The sequence below is a fragment of the Heterodontus francisci genome, chromosome 33, assembly GCF_036365525.1.
Source record: "Heterodontus francisci isolate sHetFra1 chromosome 33, sHetFra1.hap1, whole genome shotgun sequence".
NCBI lineage: Eukaryota > Metazoa > Chordata > Chondrichthyes > Heterodontiformes > Heterodontidae > Heterodontus > Heterodontus francisci.
In genome coordinates this window covers 17,431,113-17,449,848 of record NC_090403.1, presented here as the reverse complement: position 1 = coordinate 17,449,848, position 18,736 = coordinate 17,431,113, and the positions used below count along the sequence as shown (strand labels likewise).

The 18,736-nt window shown below is 43.5% G+C and overlaps 2 protein-coding genes and 1 pseudogene across 2 annotated transcripts in view; 2 read left to right on the top strand and 1 right to left on the bottom strand.

Annotated features, from left to right (window-relative positions):
• Positions 1–439, bottom strand: part of ccdc103 (coiled-coil domain containing 103) — a 29,376-nt gene extending 28,937 nt beyond the window's left edge. Inside the window, exon 1 of the mRNA XM_068013139.1 lies at positions 364–439. The gene's annotated coding sequence lies outside the window, so the exon portion shown is untranslated. The remainder of the gene's footprint in view (positions 1–363) is intronic.
• A 59-nt stretch (positions 440–498) lies between these two features.
• Positions 499–18,736, top strand: part of LOC137348039 (elongation factor 1-beta pseudogene) — a 40,923-nt pseudogene continuing 22,685 nt past the window's right edge.
• Positions 13,142–15,330, top strand: LOC137348037 (octapeptide-repeat protein T2-like). The gene is made up of 3 exons (XM_068013138.1): positions 13,142–13,205; positions 13,710–13,788; positions 13,964–15,330. Exon 3 carries the CDS (start codon positions 14,027–14,029, stop codon positions 14,945–14,947), a length of 921 nt encoding a protein of 306 aa, XP_067869239.1. The 5' UTR covers positions 13,142–13,205; positions 13,710–13,788; positions 13,964–14,026; the 3' UTR covers positions 14,948–15,330.

The window sequence follows — 18,736 nt, the reverse complement described above, 5'->3', positions numbered from 1 at the left end:
AATACCCAATTCCCCTCAATGCCCAATCTCCCATTGCTCTCAATGCCCAATTCCCCTCAATGCCCAATCTCCCAGCCCTGCCAATACCCAATGCACCTCAATGCCCAATCTCCCATTGCTCTCAATGCCCAATCCCCCTCAATGCCCAATCCCCCAGCCCTGTCAATACCCAATTCCCTCAATGCCCAATCCCCCAGCCCTGTCAATACCCAATTCCTCTCATTGCCCAATCCCGCCTCCTCTATTGTCCCGGTGTGGTTGTAAGCGGATAAAGCGCAGCTCTGCAACAACATCCGGTAATGCGGCAGCAACCCCAGGGAAAATCTCTCCCTGACAGGTTAAAACCTGAAGCCCAGACCTCACCTGCTGACTCCACGCTCGCTCTCCTCTGGCGGTTGCTATATACCAGCTGCTGCCGTTGCTAGGGCTGTGGCCCCGCCCCCTGCGCCGGGCGCACGTGGCGTTGCCCTGACAATGGGCCTGCTATCACGTGACAGGTGGCCGTGCACTGGGTAAGGATTAGGAGGGGTGAAAAGGCCGTGGCCTTAGGCCTCGGCTCAGGCCCGAGGGGCGGGCATGGAGCCCGCTCTGTTTGTCTTGGAGTAGCCTGAGGGTTGATTGAAAGGGGCTGCTGCAGTAACTGGATTAAGGTATTGAAGGGCAAGTAAGATTTAAAAAGTACCGCTGGCTGTTGTGTTAACTTTAAAGTTACTGCTGAGTTCGCATTAAGATGTTAGCATTGTTATTCCTGGAGTTACATCATTAAACCCCATACTCAGGGATTCTCAGGATCCACAGTAGGAAATTAGATGGTCAAGGGATTGTCAGCTCCATCAGATTGCATAGAATTTACAGCACAGAATCTGACCATTTGGCCCAAATGGCCTGTGCTAGTGTTTATGCTCTAGACAAGCCTCTTCCCACCCTTCATATCACCCCATCATAAGAATCCTCTTATTCCGTTCTCCCTCATGTACTTGCTTAGCTTTGCCTTAAATGTATCTCTATCCTAGTATATTCACCTCAAATGCTCCATGCGGTAGTGAATTCCACATACTAACACTCCCTAGGTAAAGGAAATTTTTTTCTGAATTTCCTTTTGGATTTATTTGTGATATATTTATGACCCCTGGTTCTGAACTCTCCACAAGAGGAAACATCTCTGTCTACTCTTATCAAACTCCTTTGTAAATTGAAAGACCCCTTCCCAGTCACCCCTCAGTCTTCACTTTTCTAAAGTAGAGTTCCAGCATTTCCAGATGTTTACACCCTTTCAGTTCTCGTATCATCCTTGCTTTTTTTTTTACACTTTCTCTAGTGATTCTAGGTCTATTTTGTGATATGAAGGCCAGAACTGTAAGTGTGGTCTAACCAAGGTTCTGTATAAGCTTAGCATACTTCAGTGCTTTACGATTCTGTTCCTCTAAAAATAATTCCCAGTTCTTTCTTTGCTCTTTATATGGCTTTGTTAACTTGTGTTGCTACTTTTATCAATTGCTGTATCTGTATCCCAGATCCTTTTGCACCTCTACCCCATTTAGACTCTTTTATTCCAAGGAGTATGTAGCCTCCTTACTCATCCTACCAAAATGCAGCACCTCATACTTATTTATATTAAAATTAATTTGCCATTTACACATCCATTCTACAAGTTTGCTAAATGTCTTTTTTTAATTCATTCATGGGAAGTGGGTGTTACTAGTAAAGCCAGCATTTATAACCCATCCCTAATTGCTCTTTGAAATAGTGGTGAGCTGCCTCCTTGAACCGCTGCAGTCCTTGTGGCATAAGTACACCCACAGTGCTGTTAGGGAGTGAGTTCCAGGATTCTGACCCAGTGACAGTGAAGGAATGGTGATATGTTTCCAAGTCAGGATGGTGTGTGATTTGGAGAGGAACCTGAGGGTGGTGTTCCCATGTGCCTGCTGCTTTTGTTCTTTTGGATGGTAGAGGTCCTGGGTGTGGAATGTGCTGTCACAGAATGGTTCCAGCACAGAAGAAGGCCATTCAGCCTGTCATGTCTGGCTCTCTATAAGAGCAACTCAACTAGTCCCACTCCTTTGCCTTTTCTCTGTAGTCCTGCAAATTTGTTCTCTTCAGATAATTGTCCAATTCTCTTTTGAAAACCACGATTGAATCTGTCTCTGCCACACTCTCCGGTAGTGCTCTCCAGGTCCTAACCATTCACTGTGGGGTTTTTTAAAAATAAATTCCTCATGTCACCTTTGGTTCTTCTGCTGTTCACCTTAAATTAGTGTCCTCTGGTTCTTGAGCCTTTCACCAATGGGATCAGTTTCTCCCTATCTACTCTGTCCAGACCCCTCATAATTTTGAACTCTGCCATCAAATCCCCCTTCAATCTTCTTTTCTCTCAGAAGAACAGCCCCCAGCTTCTCCAATCTGTCCACGTAACTGAATCCCCTCATCCCTGGAACCATTCTCTTAAATCTTTTCTGCGTCCTGTCTGACACTTTCACATCCTTTCTAAAGTGTGGTTCCCAGAATGAGATACAATGTTCCAGTTGAGGCCGGACCAGTGTTTTATAAAGATTCACCGTAAGTTCCTTGCTTTTGTACTGTCACGACCGAGGTGGGAGGAGTGCACTTTTTATTTTAGTTCCAATTCTCCATGGGTCACAACATATAGTTAAATTTTTTTCCCTCTTACCAATACGGTCATTCATAGACTCTATTTTTATCCCAGAATAAAACACACCAGCCAGATTTCTTTAATAAGCCACAAAATTATCAGTTTATTATAAAACTAGTATTAATCAGTAATGAAGTAAAGCATAAACACACAGATTGAAATAGTAAAGTTCCCTTTTTACCTTAGTCCCTCACGCTCACTAACACACATACACGCACGTATATATATATATACACACACACACATACAACGGTTAACCGGAAAAGAAAAAGGGATTTTTGTTTTTAGAGCTCTATTACAGACAAAAAAACACAGGCTGAATACCAAAGTGCACAGAATACTGGAGCAGATAGATAGCACTAAAGTAGGGAGTAGGGAATGGTGCTTAGGTGGGGTCAGAGTAAGGGAGAAAGTAATAAAGTCTAAATCAGGGTTAATGTGCATGTAGATGAATACACAGAGTGTTAAGATTGGTGAGGTACTGGTGCAGATTGCCATGTGGAAATATGATGTGGCTATAACAGAGACCTGGCTCAAAGAAGGGCAGGACTGGGTGTTAAATATTCTTGCATATAAGCTGTTAAGGAAAGATAGGAAAGGTGGAGGGATGGCGGTATTGATTAAGGAGAGCATTGAAGTTCTGGAGTAAAAGGATGTCCCAGAGAGGTCGAGGACAGAATCAATTTGACGAGAGCTAAGGAACCAAAAAGGTGCAGTTACATTGCTCGGTGTTGTCTATAGGCCACCAGCTAGTGGGAAGGACGTGGAGGAATAAATTTGCAAGGAAATTGGAGAGGTGCAAAAATTATAGGGTAGTTATAATGGGGGACTTTATCCAAACATAGAGTGGGATAGTAGTAGTGTAAAGGGCAGAGGGCAAGAGTTCCTAGAGTGTGTTGGGAAAACTTTCTGCAGCAGTATGTTGCTAGTCCAATGAGAAAGAAGGTCCTGTTAGATCTGGTTCTTAGGAATGATGTGGGCCAAGTGGATCAAGTGTCAGGAGAGCATTTAGGGTACAATGATCATTGTATCATCAGGTTTAGGCTGACTATGGAAAAGGACAAAGAGCAATCCAGAGTAAGAATAATTAACTGGGGGAAAGCCAACTTCAATGGGGTAAGAATAGAGCTGGGGCAAATAAATTGGCTTCAAAAGTTGGCAGAAAACCAGTAGCTGAACAATGGGCTACCTTCAAAAAAGAGATGGTTCGGGTACAGTCAAGGTATGTTCCCTCGAAGGCGAAAGATAGGGCAAACAAATCCAGAGCTCCCTGGATGATGACAGAGGTAGAGATAAAGATAATGAAGAAAAACAGTGCTTGGGGCGGCACAGTGGCGCAGTAGTTAGCCCCGCAGCCTCTCAGCTCCAGCGACCCGGGTTCAGTTCTGGGTACTGCCTGTGCGGAGTTTGCAAGTTCTCCCTGTGACTGCGTGGGTTTCTGCCGGGTGCTCCGGTTTCCTCCCACAGCCAAAGACTTGCAGGTTGTTAGGTAAATTGGCCAATGTAAATTGCCCCTAGTGTAGGTAGGTGGTAGGAGCATGGTGGGGATGTGGTAGGGAATATGGGATTAATGTAGGATTAGTATAAATGGGTGGTTGTTGGTTGGCACAGACTCGGTGGGCCGAAGGGCCTGTTTCAGTGCTGTATTTCTCTGACGCCATGACCGATGACAGGTAGAAAATAGTATTTGCTTATCAAGAATCTATCTACCTCTGCCTTAAAAATATTCAAAGATTCTGCTTCCACTGCCTTTTGCGGAAGAGAATTCCAAAGACTCACGCCTCTCTGAGAGAAAAAGTTTAGAAACATAGAAAATAGGAGCAGGAGTAAGCCATTCGGCCCTTCGAGCCTGCTCCACCATTCATTATGATCATGGCTGATCATCCAACTCAGTGTTACCTTCCATGACAGCGCTTCTGATATGTCTTCCTTGTTCCTCAACTGAGGATTCCCCCTCACTGTGGTTGACGGGGCCCTCAACCGTGTCCGGCCCATTTCCTGCACCTCTACCCTCACCCCTTCCCCTCCATCCCAGAACCGTGACAGGGTTCCCCTTGTCCTCACTTTCAACCCATCAGCCTCCATATCCAAAGGATCATCCTCCGCCATTTCCGCCACCTCCAGCGTGATGCCACTACCAAACGCATCTTTCCCTCTGTTCCCCTGTCAGCATTCCGAAGGGATCGTTCCCTCCGTGGCACCCTGGCCACTCCTCCATTACCCCCACCACCTCATCCCCTTCCCACGGCACCTTCCCCTGCAATTGCAGGAGGTGTAATGCCTGCCCATTTACCTCCTCTCTCCTCACTATCCCAGGCCTCAAACACTCCTTTCAGGTGAAGCAGCAATTTACTTGTACTTCTTTCAATGTAGTATACTGTATTCGCTGCTCACATTGTGGTCTCCTCTACATTGGGGAGACCAAATGCAGACTGGGTGACCGTTTTGCAGAACACCTCCGCCCAGTCCGCAAGCATGACACCGAGCTTCCGGTTGCTTGCTGTTTCAACACTTCTCCCCCCCCCGCTCTCGTGCTCACATCTCTGTCCTGGGATTGCTGCAGTGTTGCAGTGAACTTCAACGCAAGCTCGAGGAACAGCATCTCATTTACCGATTAGGCACACTACAGCCTGCCCGGCTGAACATTGAGTTCAATAATTTCAGAGCATGACGGGGGCCCCCCATTTTACTTTTATTTTTAGTTATTTTTCCTTTTTTATATTTTTTTGTGTTTATTTTATTTTATTTCATCTTAGTTTGTTCAGTTTGCTTACCCACTTTTTTTCATGCTTGTACTTGTGGCTGTTCAATTTTCAGTCCGTTAACACCCTTTCTGTACTAATGCTTTGCCTTTCAAAGCACCATTAACATATCTGCTCCATGACCTTCTGGTCAGCTATTCTGTGACCTTGTCCTATCTACACATTCTCCTTTGTTATCTCTTTACTTGCTTATAACCTTTTACATTTCTAAGATTTGCCAGTTCTGAAGAAGGGTCACTGACCTGAAACATTAACTCTGCTTCTCTCTCCACAGATGCTGCCAGACCTGCTGAGTGTTTCCAGCATTTCTTGTTTTTATTTCAGATTTTCAGCATCCGCAGTATTTTGCTTTTAATCCAACTCAGTAGCCTGTTCCGGCTTTTGCCCCATACCCTTTGATCCCTTTAAACCCAAGAGCTATATCTAACTCCTTTTTGAAAACATTCAATGTTTTGGCCTCAACTGCTTTCTGTGGTAGCGAATTCCACAGGCTCACCACTCTCGAGGTGAAGAAATTTCTCCTCATCTCAGTCCTGAAAGGTTTACCCCGTATCCTTAGACTATGACACCTGGTTCTGGACTCCCCCGCCATCGGGAACATCCTTCCTGCATCTACCCAGTCAAATCCTGTTAGAATTTTATAGGTTTCTATGAGATCCCCCCTCGCTCTTCTGAACTACAGCGAATATAATCCTAACCAACTCAATCTCTCCTCATATGTCAGTCCCGCCATCCCAGGAAGCAGTCTGGTAAACCTTCGTTGCACTTCCTCTATAGCAAGAACATCCTTCCTCAGATAAGGAGACCAAAACTGCACGCAATATTTCAGGTGTGGCCTCACCAATGCCCTGTATAATTGCAGCAAGACATCCCTGCTTCTGTACTCGAATCCTCTCGCTATGAAGGCCAACATTCCATTTGCCTTTTTTACTGCCTGTTGCACCTGCATGCTTACCTTCAGCGATTGGTGTACGAGAACACCCAGGTCCTGCTGCATATTCCCCTCTCTGTTTATAGCCATTCAGATAATCTGCCTTCCTGTTTTTGCTACCAAAGTAGATAACCTCACATTTATCCACATTATACTGCATCTGCCATGCATTTGCCCACTCACTCAACTTGTCCAATCACCCTGAAGCCTCTCTGCATCCTCCTCACAACTCACCCTGCCACCCAGTTTTGTGTCATCTGCAAATTTGGAGATATTTCATTTAGTTCCCTCATCTAAATCATTAATATATATTGTGAATAGCTGGGGTCCGAGCGCCGATCCCTGCGGTACTCCACTAGTCACTGCCTGCCATTCGGAAAAAGACCCATTTATCCCTACTCTTTGTTTCCTGTCTGCCAACCAATTTTCTATCCATTGCAATACACAACCCCCAATCCCATGTGCTTTAATTTTACACACTAATCTCTTATGTGGGACTTTGTCGAAAGCCTTCTGAAAGGCCAAATAAACCACATCCACTGGCTCCCCCTCATCAACTCTACTAGTTACATCCTCGAAGAATTCTAGTAGATTTGTCAAGCATGATTTCCCAAGCATGATTTCCCTTTCGTAAATCCATGCTGATTCTGTCCGATTCTACCACTGTTCTCCAAGTGCTTTGCGAGAAAATCTTTGATAATGGACTCGAGAATTTTCCCCACTACTGACGTCAGGCTTTCTCCTCATCTCTGTCTTAAATGGGCGACCCCTTATTTTTAAACAGTGACCCTGAGTTCTAGATTCTCCGACAAGGGGAAACATCCTTTCCACATCCATCCTGTCAAGACCCCTCAGGATCTTGTATGTTTCAATCAAGTCATCTCTTACTCTTCTAAATTCCAGCGCATACAAGAATTGCCTGTCCAACCTTTCCTCGTAAGACAGCCTCCCCATTCCAGGTATTAGTCTAGTAAATCTTCTCTGTATTGCCTCCAATGCATTTACATCCTTCCTTAAGTAAGGAGACCAGTACTGTACACAGTACTCTAGATGTGGTCTCACCAATACCTTGTACAGCTGAAACATAACCTCCCTACTTTTGTATTCAATTCCCCTAGCGATAAACCATAACATTCTATTAGCTTTCCTAATTATGTGCTGTACCTGCATAATATCCTTTTGCAATTCATGCACGAGGACACCCAGATCCCTCTGCACTGCAGAGATCTGCAATCTCTCACCATTTAGATAATATGCTTTTTTATTCTTCCTGCCAAAGTGGACAATTTCACTTTCCCATATTATACTCCATTTACCAGGTCTTTGCCCACTCACTTAACCTATCTATATCCCTTTGTAGCCTCCTTATGTCCTTTTCACAGGTTACTTTCCTACCTATCTTTGTGTCATCAGCAAATTTAGCAACCATACCTTCGGTCCCTTCATCCAAGTCATTTATATAAATTGTAAAAAGTTGGGGCCCCAGCACTGATCCCTGTGGCACACCACTCATTACATCTTGCCAACCAGAAAATGACCCATATATGCCTACTCTCTGTTTCCTATCAGCTAACCAATCTTCTATCCATGCCAATATGTTACCCGCTATACCATGAGCTTTTATTTTCTGAATAACCATAGATGTGGCACCTTATCAAATGCCTTCTGGAAATCTAAGTACAATACATCCACCGGTTCCCCTTTATCCACAGCAGGTTACTTCTTCAAAGAACTCCAATAAATTGGTTAAACATGATTTCCCTTTCACAAAACCATGTTGACTCTGTCTGATAACCTTGAATTTTTCTAAATGCGCTGCTATAACATCTTTAATAACATCTGTCTTAGGGAAACTGTTGGAAGCTAAGCTAACTGGCCTGTAGTTTCCTGCTTTCTGTCTCCCTCCCTTTTTGAATAAAGGAGTTACATTTGCTATTTTCCAATCTAACGGAACCTTCCCCGAATCTAGGGAATTTTTGAAAACTAAATCCAAATCATCAAGTATCTTACTAGCCACTTATAAGACCCGGGGACTTATCAGCCTGCAGTCCCAACAATTTGTTCAGTACCACTTCCCTGGTGATTGTAATTTTCTTGCGTTCCTCCCTCCCTTCCATTTCCTGACTTACAGCTAATACTGGGATGTTACTTGTATCCTCAATAGTGAAGACCAATGCAAAATATCTGTTCAATTCATCACCTTTATTATCCATTATTGATTCCCCAGACTCACTTTTTATAGGACCAACGCTCACATTGTTAACTCTTTTCTTTTTAAATATCTATAGAAACTCTTACTATCTGTCTTTATATTTCTAGCTAGCTTTCTCTCATACTCTAATTTTACCTTCCTTATCAATTTTTTAGTCATTCTTTGCTGTTTCTTATATTCTGACCAATCTTCTGACCTGCCTCCCATCTTTGCGCAATTATAGGCTTTATCTTTAAGTTTGTTACTATCTTTAACTGTTTTAGTTAACCACAGATGGCGGGTCCCACCCTTGGAATGTTTCTTTCTCATTGAAATGTATCTATTCTGTGTATTCTGAAATATCCCCTTAAATGTCTGCCACTGCATCTCTATTGACCTATCCCTTAACTTGATTTGTCACTTCACTTAAGCGAGCTCTGCTTTCATGCCCTCATAATTGTCCTTATTTAAGTTTAAAATACTAGTCTTAAACACACTCTTCTCTCCCTCCAATTGAATGTAAAATTCAAATAATGTTATGATTGCTGCTACCTAGGGGTGCCTTAACTATGAGGTCATTAATTAGTCCTGTCTTGTTGCACAATACCAGGTCTAGTGTAGCCTTCTCTCTGGTTGGCTCCAGAACGTATTGTTCCAAGAAATTAGCCCAAAAACATTCTATGTACTCCTCATCTAGGCAGCCTCTGCCCATCTGATTTTTCCAATTTATATGTAGGTTAAAATCCCAAAGGACATAGTCAAGTTGGTGGAATTGGCAGACAGGTGGCAGATGAAGTTCAATGCAGAGAAATGTGAAGTGATTCATTTTGGTTGGAAGAACATGGAGAGACAATAGAAAATAAAGGGTGCAATTCTAAAGGGGGTGTGGAACAGAGGGACCTACGTGTATATGTGCATAAGTCATTGAAGGTGGCAGGGCAGGTTGAGAGAGTGGTTAATAAAGCATGCTGTATCCTGGACTTTATTAATAGGGACGTAGAGTACAAGAGCAAGGAAGTTTTGTTGAACTTTTATAAGACACGAAAATATAAGAAAAATATTGCAGATCCTGGAAATCGGAAACAAAACAAAGTGCTGGAAAATACTCAGCAAGTCTGGGAACATCTGTGGAGAGGGAAGCAGAGTTAACGTTTCAGGTCAGTGACCCTTCATCAGAACTGATGAAGGGTCACTGACCTGAAATGTTAACTCTGCTTCTCTTTCCACAGATGCTGCCAGACCTGCAGAGTATTTTCCAGAGTTTCTTGTGTTTATATTGTACAGGACACTAGTTTGGCCTCAGCTGGAGCATTGCATCCTGTTCTGGGCGGCGCACTTTAGGAAAGATGTGAGGGCATTGGAGAGAGTACAGACAAGATCCACGAGAATGGTTCTAGGGATGAGGAGCTTCCATTATGAAGATAGTTTAGAGAAGTTAGGACTGCTTTCCTTGGAGAAGAGAAGGCTGAGAGGTGATTTGTTAGAGGTATTCAAAATCATGGGGGGGCGGCGGGGGTGGGTTTCTGGATAGAGTCTACAGGGAGAAACTGTTCCCACTTGTGAAAGGATCGAGAATGAGAGGGAACAGATTTAAAGTATTTGGTAAGAGAAGCAAAAGTTACATGAGGAAAAACTTTTTTCCGGCAGACAGTGGTTAAGGTCTGGAATGCACTGCCTGAGTGTGTGGTGGAGGCAGGTTCAATTGAAGCATTCACTCCTATATAAGAGGAAGAATATACAGGATTACAGGGAGAAGGCAGGGGAATGGAACTGAGTAAATTGTTTTTTCGGAGAGCCGGTACGGATATGATGAGCCGAATAGCCTCCTTCTGCACTGTAATAATTCTGTGATTCCGCATACTTGCTCATTCTTAAAGAAAACAGCAGATGAGATATGCAGGTGAAGCAGGCAGTTAAGAAGGCAAATGGTATATTGGCCTTCATAGCGAGAGGATTCGAGTACAGGTGCAAGGAAGTCTTGCTGCAATTATACAAGGCCTTGGTGAGACCACCTCTGGAGTATTGTTTGCAGTTTTAGTCTCCTTATGTGAGGAAGGATGTTCTTGCTATGGAGGGAGTGCAGCACAGGTTCACCAGACTGATTCCTGGGATGGCAGGACTGACATATGAAGAGAGATTGGTTCCATTAGGCATGTATTCGTTGGAGTTTAGAAGAATGAGAGGGGATCTCATAGAAACCTACAAAATTCGAACAGGACTGGACAGACTAGATGCAGGAAGGATATTCCCAATGGCGGGGGAGTCCAGGGCCAGGGGTCAAAATCTAAGGATAAGGGGTAAGCCATTTAAGACTGAGATGAGGGATTTCTTCACCCAGAGAGTGGTAAAACTGTGGAATTCTCTACCACAGAAAGCAGTTGAGCCCAAATCATTAAATATATTCAAGAAAGAGTTAGATATAGTTCTTAGGGCTAAAGGAATCAAGGGATACGGGGAGAAAGCGGGAACAGGGTACTGAGTTTGGACGATCAGCCATGATCGTATTGAATGGCGGTACAGACTCGAAGGGCCAAATGGCCTACTCCTATTTTCTTGTTTCTGTGTTGTGTTCCAAAACTGACATACAGTCTGTCCTCTGGGTACCCATAGACAGGTCACTGGGATCTTTTAGAACAGTTCATATCAGGCGACAGGAGATGGAATGAGTTGACACAGTGGACTTCTCGGGTCTTTTAGAGACGTGCTGGAAAGCTGAACTGGGTTGTGGCCTTCTCTTTCCTTGGGAATTCTCTTCTTGGAAGTTCTCTCCCTTTTTATACAGTTCAACCCCAACTCAAAGCAATTCAGAAGCAAAACCGACAACAGGTAGTCAACCTTTTGACCGCCGTCAGTCATGACCTGTCACTTCTTTGTAAACAACTTCTCCAAGTGTCCAAAGTTCTATGTTGTTTATTGAGCTGGAAGTCAGGTGGTTTCCCAGAAAGGCTTGTTTTTCTCAAGACCTCTCAGTTCCCCTTTTAAAAACATTTCCAGGGACTGTTTTTGAAAGTCAAATGGCCTTTACATGACCCCCTTTGAAAACCTCAAAGCTTAACATTTCTTCAATCTTTCAAAAACTAATCCTCAAAAATATATTTAACAAAACAGACGCACTTTCGTAACAGTACTCTGTCTATTTATCAATCCCAGGATCCTGTCTGCTTTATTACCCACTTTCTCAACCTGCTGTGCCACTTTCAATGATTTGTGCACATATACCCCCAGGTCCCTCTTGTTCCTGCACCCCCTTAAGAATTGTATCCTTTATATTACATTGCCTCGCCTCTTCCTTATCACTTCACACATCTCTGCATTAAATTTCATCTACCACTTGTCCTCCCATTCCATCCACCATTCTTGAAGTCTATCAATAACCTCCTCATAGTTCACAATACATCGAAGTTTTGTGTAGTCCACAGATTTTGAAATTGTGCCCTGTAAGCCCAAGTCCAGGTCATTATTATAGATTAAGAAAAGCAGTAGTCCTAATACTGACACCTGGGGAACCCCACTGTATATCTTCCTCCAATCTGAAAAACAACTGTTCACTACTACTCTGTTTCCTATCACTCAGCCAACTTTGTATCATTGCTGCCACTGTCCCTTTTATTTCATGGGCTTTGACTTTATTGACAAGCCTGTTATGTGGCACTTTATCAAATGCCTTTTTATGAAGTCCATGTACACCACATCAACTGCTGAAGATGTCTTTAACAGTTCCTGCAGTGCATCTTGTAGATGGTACACACTGCTGCCACGGTTCGCTTGCGGTGGAGGGAGTGAATGTTAAGATGGTGCTTGGGGTGACAATCAAGCGGGCTGCTTTGTCCTGGATGGTGTCGAGCTTCCTAAGTGTTGTTGAAGCTGCACTTATCCAGGCAAATGGGGAGTATTCCATCACACCGCTAACTTGTGCCTTGTGGATGGTAGACAGGCTTTGGGGAGTCAGGAGGTGAGATACTCATTGCAGAAATCCCAGTCTCTGATCTGCTCTGGCAGTCACAGTATTTATGTGGCTGGTCCATTTAAGTTTGTGGTCAGTGATAACCCCCAGGATGTTGATGGTGGAGGATTCAGTGATGGCCTTTGAATGTCACAGGTTATTGGTTAGATTCTCTCTCGTTGGAGGTGATCATTGCCTGGCACTTAAGTGGCAAGTAACATTTGTACCACACATCAGCCCAAGCCTGGATGTTATCCAGGTCTTGCTGCATGTGGGCATGGTCTGCTTCATTATCTGAGGAGTTGTGAATGGAACTGAACACTGCATTCGTCAGCGTAAAATCTCCATTTCTGGCCTTATCGTGGAAAGAAGGGCATTGATGAAGCAGCTGAAGATGGTTGAACTGAGGGACATTGCCCTGAGGAGCCCCTGCAGTGATGTCCTGGAGTTGAGATGATTGGCCTCCAACAGCCACAATCACTTCACTTATTGTTAGCTATGACTGCAGCCAGTGGAAAGTTTCCCCCTTGATTCCCATTGACTTCAATTTTGCTAGAGCTCCTTGATACCGCGCACTATCAGATGCTGCCTTGATGTCAACGGCAGTCACTGTCTCCTCACCTCACCTTGCCTCTGGAGTTTAGCTCTTTGGTCCATGTTTGAATGAAGGCTGTAATGAGGTCTGGAATTGAGCGGCCATGGCGGAGCCCAAACTCAACAGGTTATTGGTGAGTAAGTGCAGCTTTGTAGCACTGATAATGACACCTTCCATCGCTTTGCTGATGGACAGGCCATACCTGGGCAATTTTCCACTTTGTCGGGTAGATGCCAGTGTTGTAGCTGTACTGGAACAGCTTGCTTAGGGGTGTGGGTAATTCTGGAGCATAAGTTTTCAGCACTACAGCTGGAATGTCGCCGGGGCCCATAGCTTTTGTTGTATCCACTGCCATCAGCTGTTTCTTTTTTTTTTTTATCATTCATGGGATGTGGGTATCGTTGGCTATGCCAGCATTTATTACCCTTGAGAAGGTGGTGGTGAGCCACCTTCTTGAACCACTGCAGTCCATGTGGGGTAGGTACACCCACAGTGCTATTCGGAAGGGAATTCCAGGATTTTGGCCCAGCGACAGTGAAGGAATGGCGATATAGTTCCAAGTCAGGATGGTGTGTGACTTGGAGGGGAACTTGCAGGTGGTGGTGTTCCACAGCAACTGCTGCCCTTGTCCTTCTAGGTGCTGGAGGTCGTGGGTTTGGAAGATGCTGTCTAAGGAGCCTTGGTGCGTTCTGATGAAAGGTCACTGATCTGAAACGGTAACTGTTTCTCTTCCCACAGATGCTGCCAGACCTGCTGAGTATTTCCAGCACTTTGTTTTTGTTTCTACTCTTTCTGATAGTTCTTTAAAGAATTCGATTAGGGTTGGTCAAGGACCACCTTTCTTTTTGAAATCTATGCTAACTAATCTTTATTATATTTTTTGGTTCCTAGATGTTCTTCTGTTACATCTTTGAGTAAAGATTCCAATATCTTTCCAACCATCTACGTTAAGATATGTCGATGCTCTCAGGTTTTTGCAAGGCCATCCAGAATTGTTGCTGCAAAGGAAGAATTGAGAACAATAGTCCCGCACAGAAAACAAAACAGATGTTAGGCCGAGGAGGAGCTAGACAGAGTGGGAACAGAAAAGCAATCCATTTCACAGACAGTTCAGTGGAGAGGCAGAAAGCGCACTCCAGCAAAGAAAGAGCTAAAAATGCACACTCAAAAAACAAATCCGAGATTGCAAAAGGTAAAGAACAAAAGGGCACAAGACACAAAGTGGGGAAGCATACTACAGCAGCCAGAGGCAGAGCAAGCAGGCAGCACAGCCGGGAGAGTGTGAACGACAGAAAAAGCACTGCAACAGACAGAGGCAGAGCAAGCAGGCAGCACAGCCGGGAGAGTGTGAACGACAGAAAAAGCACTGCAACAGACAGAGGCAGAGCAAGCAGGCAGCACAGCCGGGAGAGTGTGAACGACAGAAAAAGCACTGCAACAGACAGAGGCAGAGCAAGCAGGCAGCACAGCCGGGAGAGTGTGAACCACAGAATAAACACTGCAGCAGACAGAGGCAGAGCAAGCAGGCAGCATAGCCGGGAGAGTGTGAACGACAGAAAAATCACTGCAGCAGACAGAGGTAGAGCAAGTAGACAGCACAGCCGGGAAAGTGTGAACCACAGAAAAAGCACTGCAGCACATGGAGGCAGAGCAAGCAGGCAGCACAGCCGGGAGAGTGTGAACCACAGAAAAAGCATTGCAGCACATAGCAGCAGAGCAAACAGGCAGCAAAGTAGAGAGAAGCTGAGAGACCAAGAAGACACTGCAGCCAACAGAGGGAAAGCAAGCAGACAGCACAGCAGAGAGAGGCTGAGTGATAGAAAAGAGGCTGTAAGACACAGAGGAAGAGTAAGCAGACAGCACAGCATTAAGTGACTGAATGAGAAGAAAGACTTTGCAGCAGAGAGACAGCAAGCAGATGGCACAGCAAAGAGGCTGAATGAGGGGGAACCACTGCAGCAGCCAAAGACGGAGCAAACAGCTAGCACAGTAAACAGAGACTGAATGAGAGGAAAGGCACTGCAGCACAGGCGGAGAGAGAGAATGAAAGAGGCAAACAAAATAGCAAAAACACTGCAGCATGCAGAGGGAGATTGGGCAGAAACCCAATATAGAGTGACTGAGTGAGAGGAAAAAACAGAGCACCACAGAGACGGAAACATCAGTTTAGCTTGGAGAATTGGGAAACAATCACTGGAGTATAGAACCCACAAGAAAATAAACAATTCTGCAGAAAGATGGTGAAAATTAAAATAAGGATGAGAAATAAATTGAGTTAAAATGAGAATGTACTTTTTCCATGTTGCTTTGAGTTTTTTGTGCACTTTCACATTTTGAGTCAAGATATCTTGTGGTCCTGTATCTCAACAATTAATATCTAGAGAAAGCAACAAATAACCTCATATTTTTACAGATTTTACATAAGAACACTATGAATGGCAACAGCATGGTGCTAATTGGCATGAACATCTGAACGCCTGCATAGAAACAGACTGACAACTGATTAAAACCAATGCATAAAATAAGTGACAGTTAGCAATAGCATTTATATATTTTGATAATACAGACTGTGGTAAAGATCCAAGATATCACCAAGATTGAAAAGATTAGCAGTTGGGGTAAATGAAACAGCAACAGTAATGAATTGCATGGTTTGACTTTTAAAAATGTAAGTAACCATGCCATCATGATGAAAGAAGGTACAGAGAAAAATTTTACTGCCCCACTTTCATAGTAAAGGTCAGTGAGGAATAATCTTAGCTCTTCAGCATTTCCTATATTTCTCTGTAACTAGGGTAATGAAAGAACGCAGGTGAAAGGAGGAACTTCGATTGAGATAGTACTTTTAACATCCTCTGGGCCTTCCAAAGTGCTTCACAGCCAATGAGGTATGTTTGAAGTGTGTTCAGTGTGGTATGTAGGCAAACACAATATCAGTTTATCCACAGCAAGATCTTACAAGTAATAATGAGGTTAAATGATCCGATAACTTTTTAATGATGTTACTTGAGGAATAATTGTTGGCCTGGTGGACCTGGACCAAGATGGAATGGGCAGAACATATAGAATGTGTGAGAAAGAGACTCTGGAGTGAATGCAATGGGTAATTGAAGGGACTTGGAGCAGACTGGACAGGAGAAAGGGATTCTAACATTGCGCTAGGTAATCGGAGGCCGATGGGAAATATTTGGCAACAAGACACCTATTTGCTGTCACCTGATGAGAATAGTGAGCCAAAAAGATCTGTTTTTTGCTTTAGGAGATCTAACAACTCTATCAAGATTGAAGGAGGAATCACATGTTTTTGAGAGACAACATTGCCAGGCTAGAAGCAGCAGCTGTTGGAGGGGCAGAATGGTGGTAGTTGATACTGTTTAGTAAAGTTGCATTTATCAACTCCAATGTTTGGGTATGAATGCAGGTCAAGTTGGGACAGTATGCTTCATGTCAATTGAAGTACCAAATATGATGGGCAGAATTGTTAGGAGGCAAATGAAGGTGCAGGTGGAAATTAAAAAGGCATGTGAAACTTCTACATAAACTGGAATGGTATCAGTTACTTTAACGGGTGCAGATCGAGGGATCAGAAGAGTAAAAGTAGCACTGGACAAAGGAAAAGCACACAAAATTCCAGAAGACCATACCAGTTGTCCAGTTTGTAGTGTCAACTAAGACAGTTAACAGTGATTTTGTTGAATGGTATTCAGCAAAAGTCAGAATGAGACACCAGGTGATCAGAGGATTTGAGTGGTGAAATCAGTACAACAAAAGAGTTTGGACTGGAGGTGAGAGGAAAGCCTAGTGGATGAGCTGAACTACTAGGGTTAATCATTTGTCAATAGATAGATTGACCAGCTGTTTGATATCCTTCACAATAGCATTAATGTTGACTTGCTCAATGGGGAAAAAAAACAGTTGGTGAACTTGAAGTCACCAAGATGATGACTGCAGTAGAGGGGATGTTAGTCAATCAATTCAATGTTTTCTGAAAGTTGAATGTTAAGAGAATTATCAAGAATAGGAGAATAAAAGACACAACTTATGTTCAGTAAGGTAAGGAGAGTTTTAGCCACAGAAGATCAAAGGCACTGCGAGAGAGCAGCAGGATCGTTAATGGGAATGTAACTGCATACAACTTCTTTTGGATCAAAAGTAGAGTAGAAAGTTTGAGGAAGAGGCAGAAAGAGATCAGATTTGGATTTCAATGAGGAACAATAGAGAGCAGAATGACTAAGGATGAAAATAGACAGAATTGAGATTTGAGACACTATAGATGTTCCAGGAGTGGAGGATGAGGATGCTCGGAGTATGATTTTTGGCATTCTAAGAAGCCACAGTGAACTACGTATTTTTAATTTTGTTATTCATGAGTCAGTGGAAAGAAAAATAAAGTACATGGATTTGAAAGAACAGAGAAGGTTGACGAGGAAGCCAGAACTTCTACCACCATGTTTTTACCCTGCTAAATGAGTTATTAGGTGATTTCAGGAGTTTGGTTAGATTTTAATGGAGTACCTGTACCTCGCATTGTGTCACTGAAATGATGCATATTGGGCTGGATACCAGCTTCAGTTTATAGTGTTCAGTGTTTCCTTTTGTATCCTGTCCTTCCATTTTATATAATGAAGACCGGGAGGTTAAACCCATGGTAGTGATTACCCTAACATTGGACTGTAGCAACATAGGGCACACAGACCTGAAGAAAGGCAGCATTCAATAGAAAGCAGGCTTTCTTGGGGGTGTGAATTATGTTGAAGGGCCAGACTTGGACCAAATGGTGTTGCTGAAATTAAATCAGGTTGTACTGTATATGATGTTAGAACAGATTTGTGTGAGGCACAGATTCAGCTGAAATTCTAAGGAATTTAATGTGAGTGTGAGAGAAAGGGAGTGGGCTCAGGGGTTAACCAATAATATGCTTTCTCTGGCCTACGTTAAGAAAGGACAATAAAACTCCAGTGGCTCATTTCTAATAGTTTCTAAAAGAGCTCAATATCACGTGGGTTTGGTTTATTATCTTGGATATTTTCCAGTTATAGTTTCCCCAGTCATTTTTGTGGGCAGACCTCCCATCCCGTGATGCAGATTGCATCCTTTCGGCTCGACATCTAAATAAACTGTAGCGGTATTCAGTAATCAGAACCGAGAGCTCTATTCCAGCAATTGGAAAGTGTCATGTACTAATATGTGAATTCTCCTCACTTCAAAAGCAGCCTGGATAAGCATTTACCAAATTAAGGCACAGGCTTCCAAACCAATAATTTTATTTAGTTAAGATAGTTGAACAAACACTGTCTCTAAACGTGGATCTTTACAAATAAAAGTCCACTTACTGGAAAGCTACTTTAGCTTGCCTGCGCTGGTATAGAATTTAGTGAGTTAAGTACAATGACCGTCTCCTCCCACTCCCTCACCCTAGGAAAATTGGGTGTTGCTGTAATCATGTAGGAGAGATTCTATGGCTGGAGCCCACAGTTTGTAATCAAATAGGTGTCCCTGCCCTCACAGTTGTCGGTCAGAGGCACGAGTCCAGGCTGTGTCCTGTCCTTTGATCTCCAACCAGGGCACTTTATTGTGTACAAACCTGGGCAAATTGAACAGAAAATCCCCTTAAGCAGCCAAGTGTCATAAAGCACTTTGGAGGAAGAGTGTGGGCATCTTTTT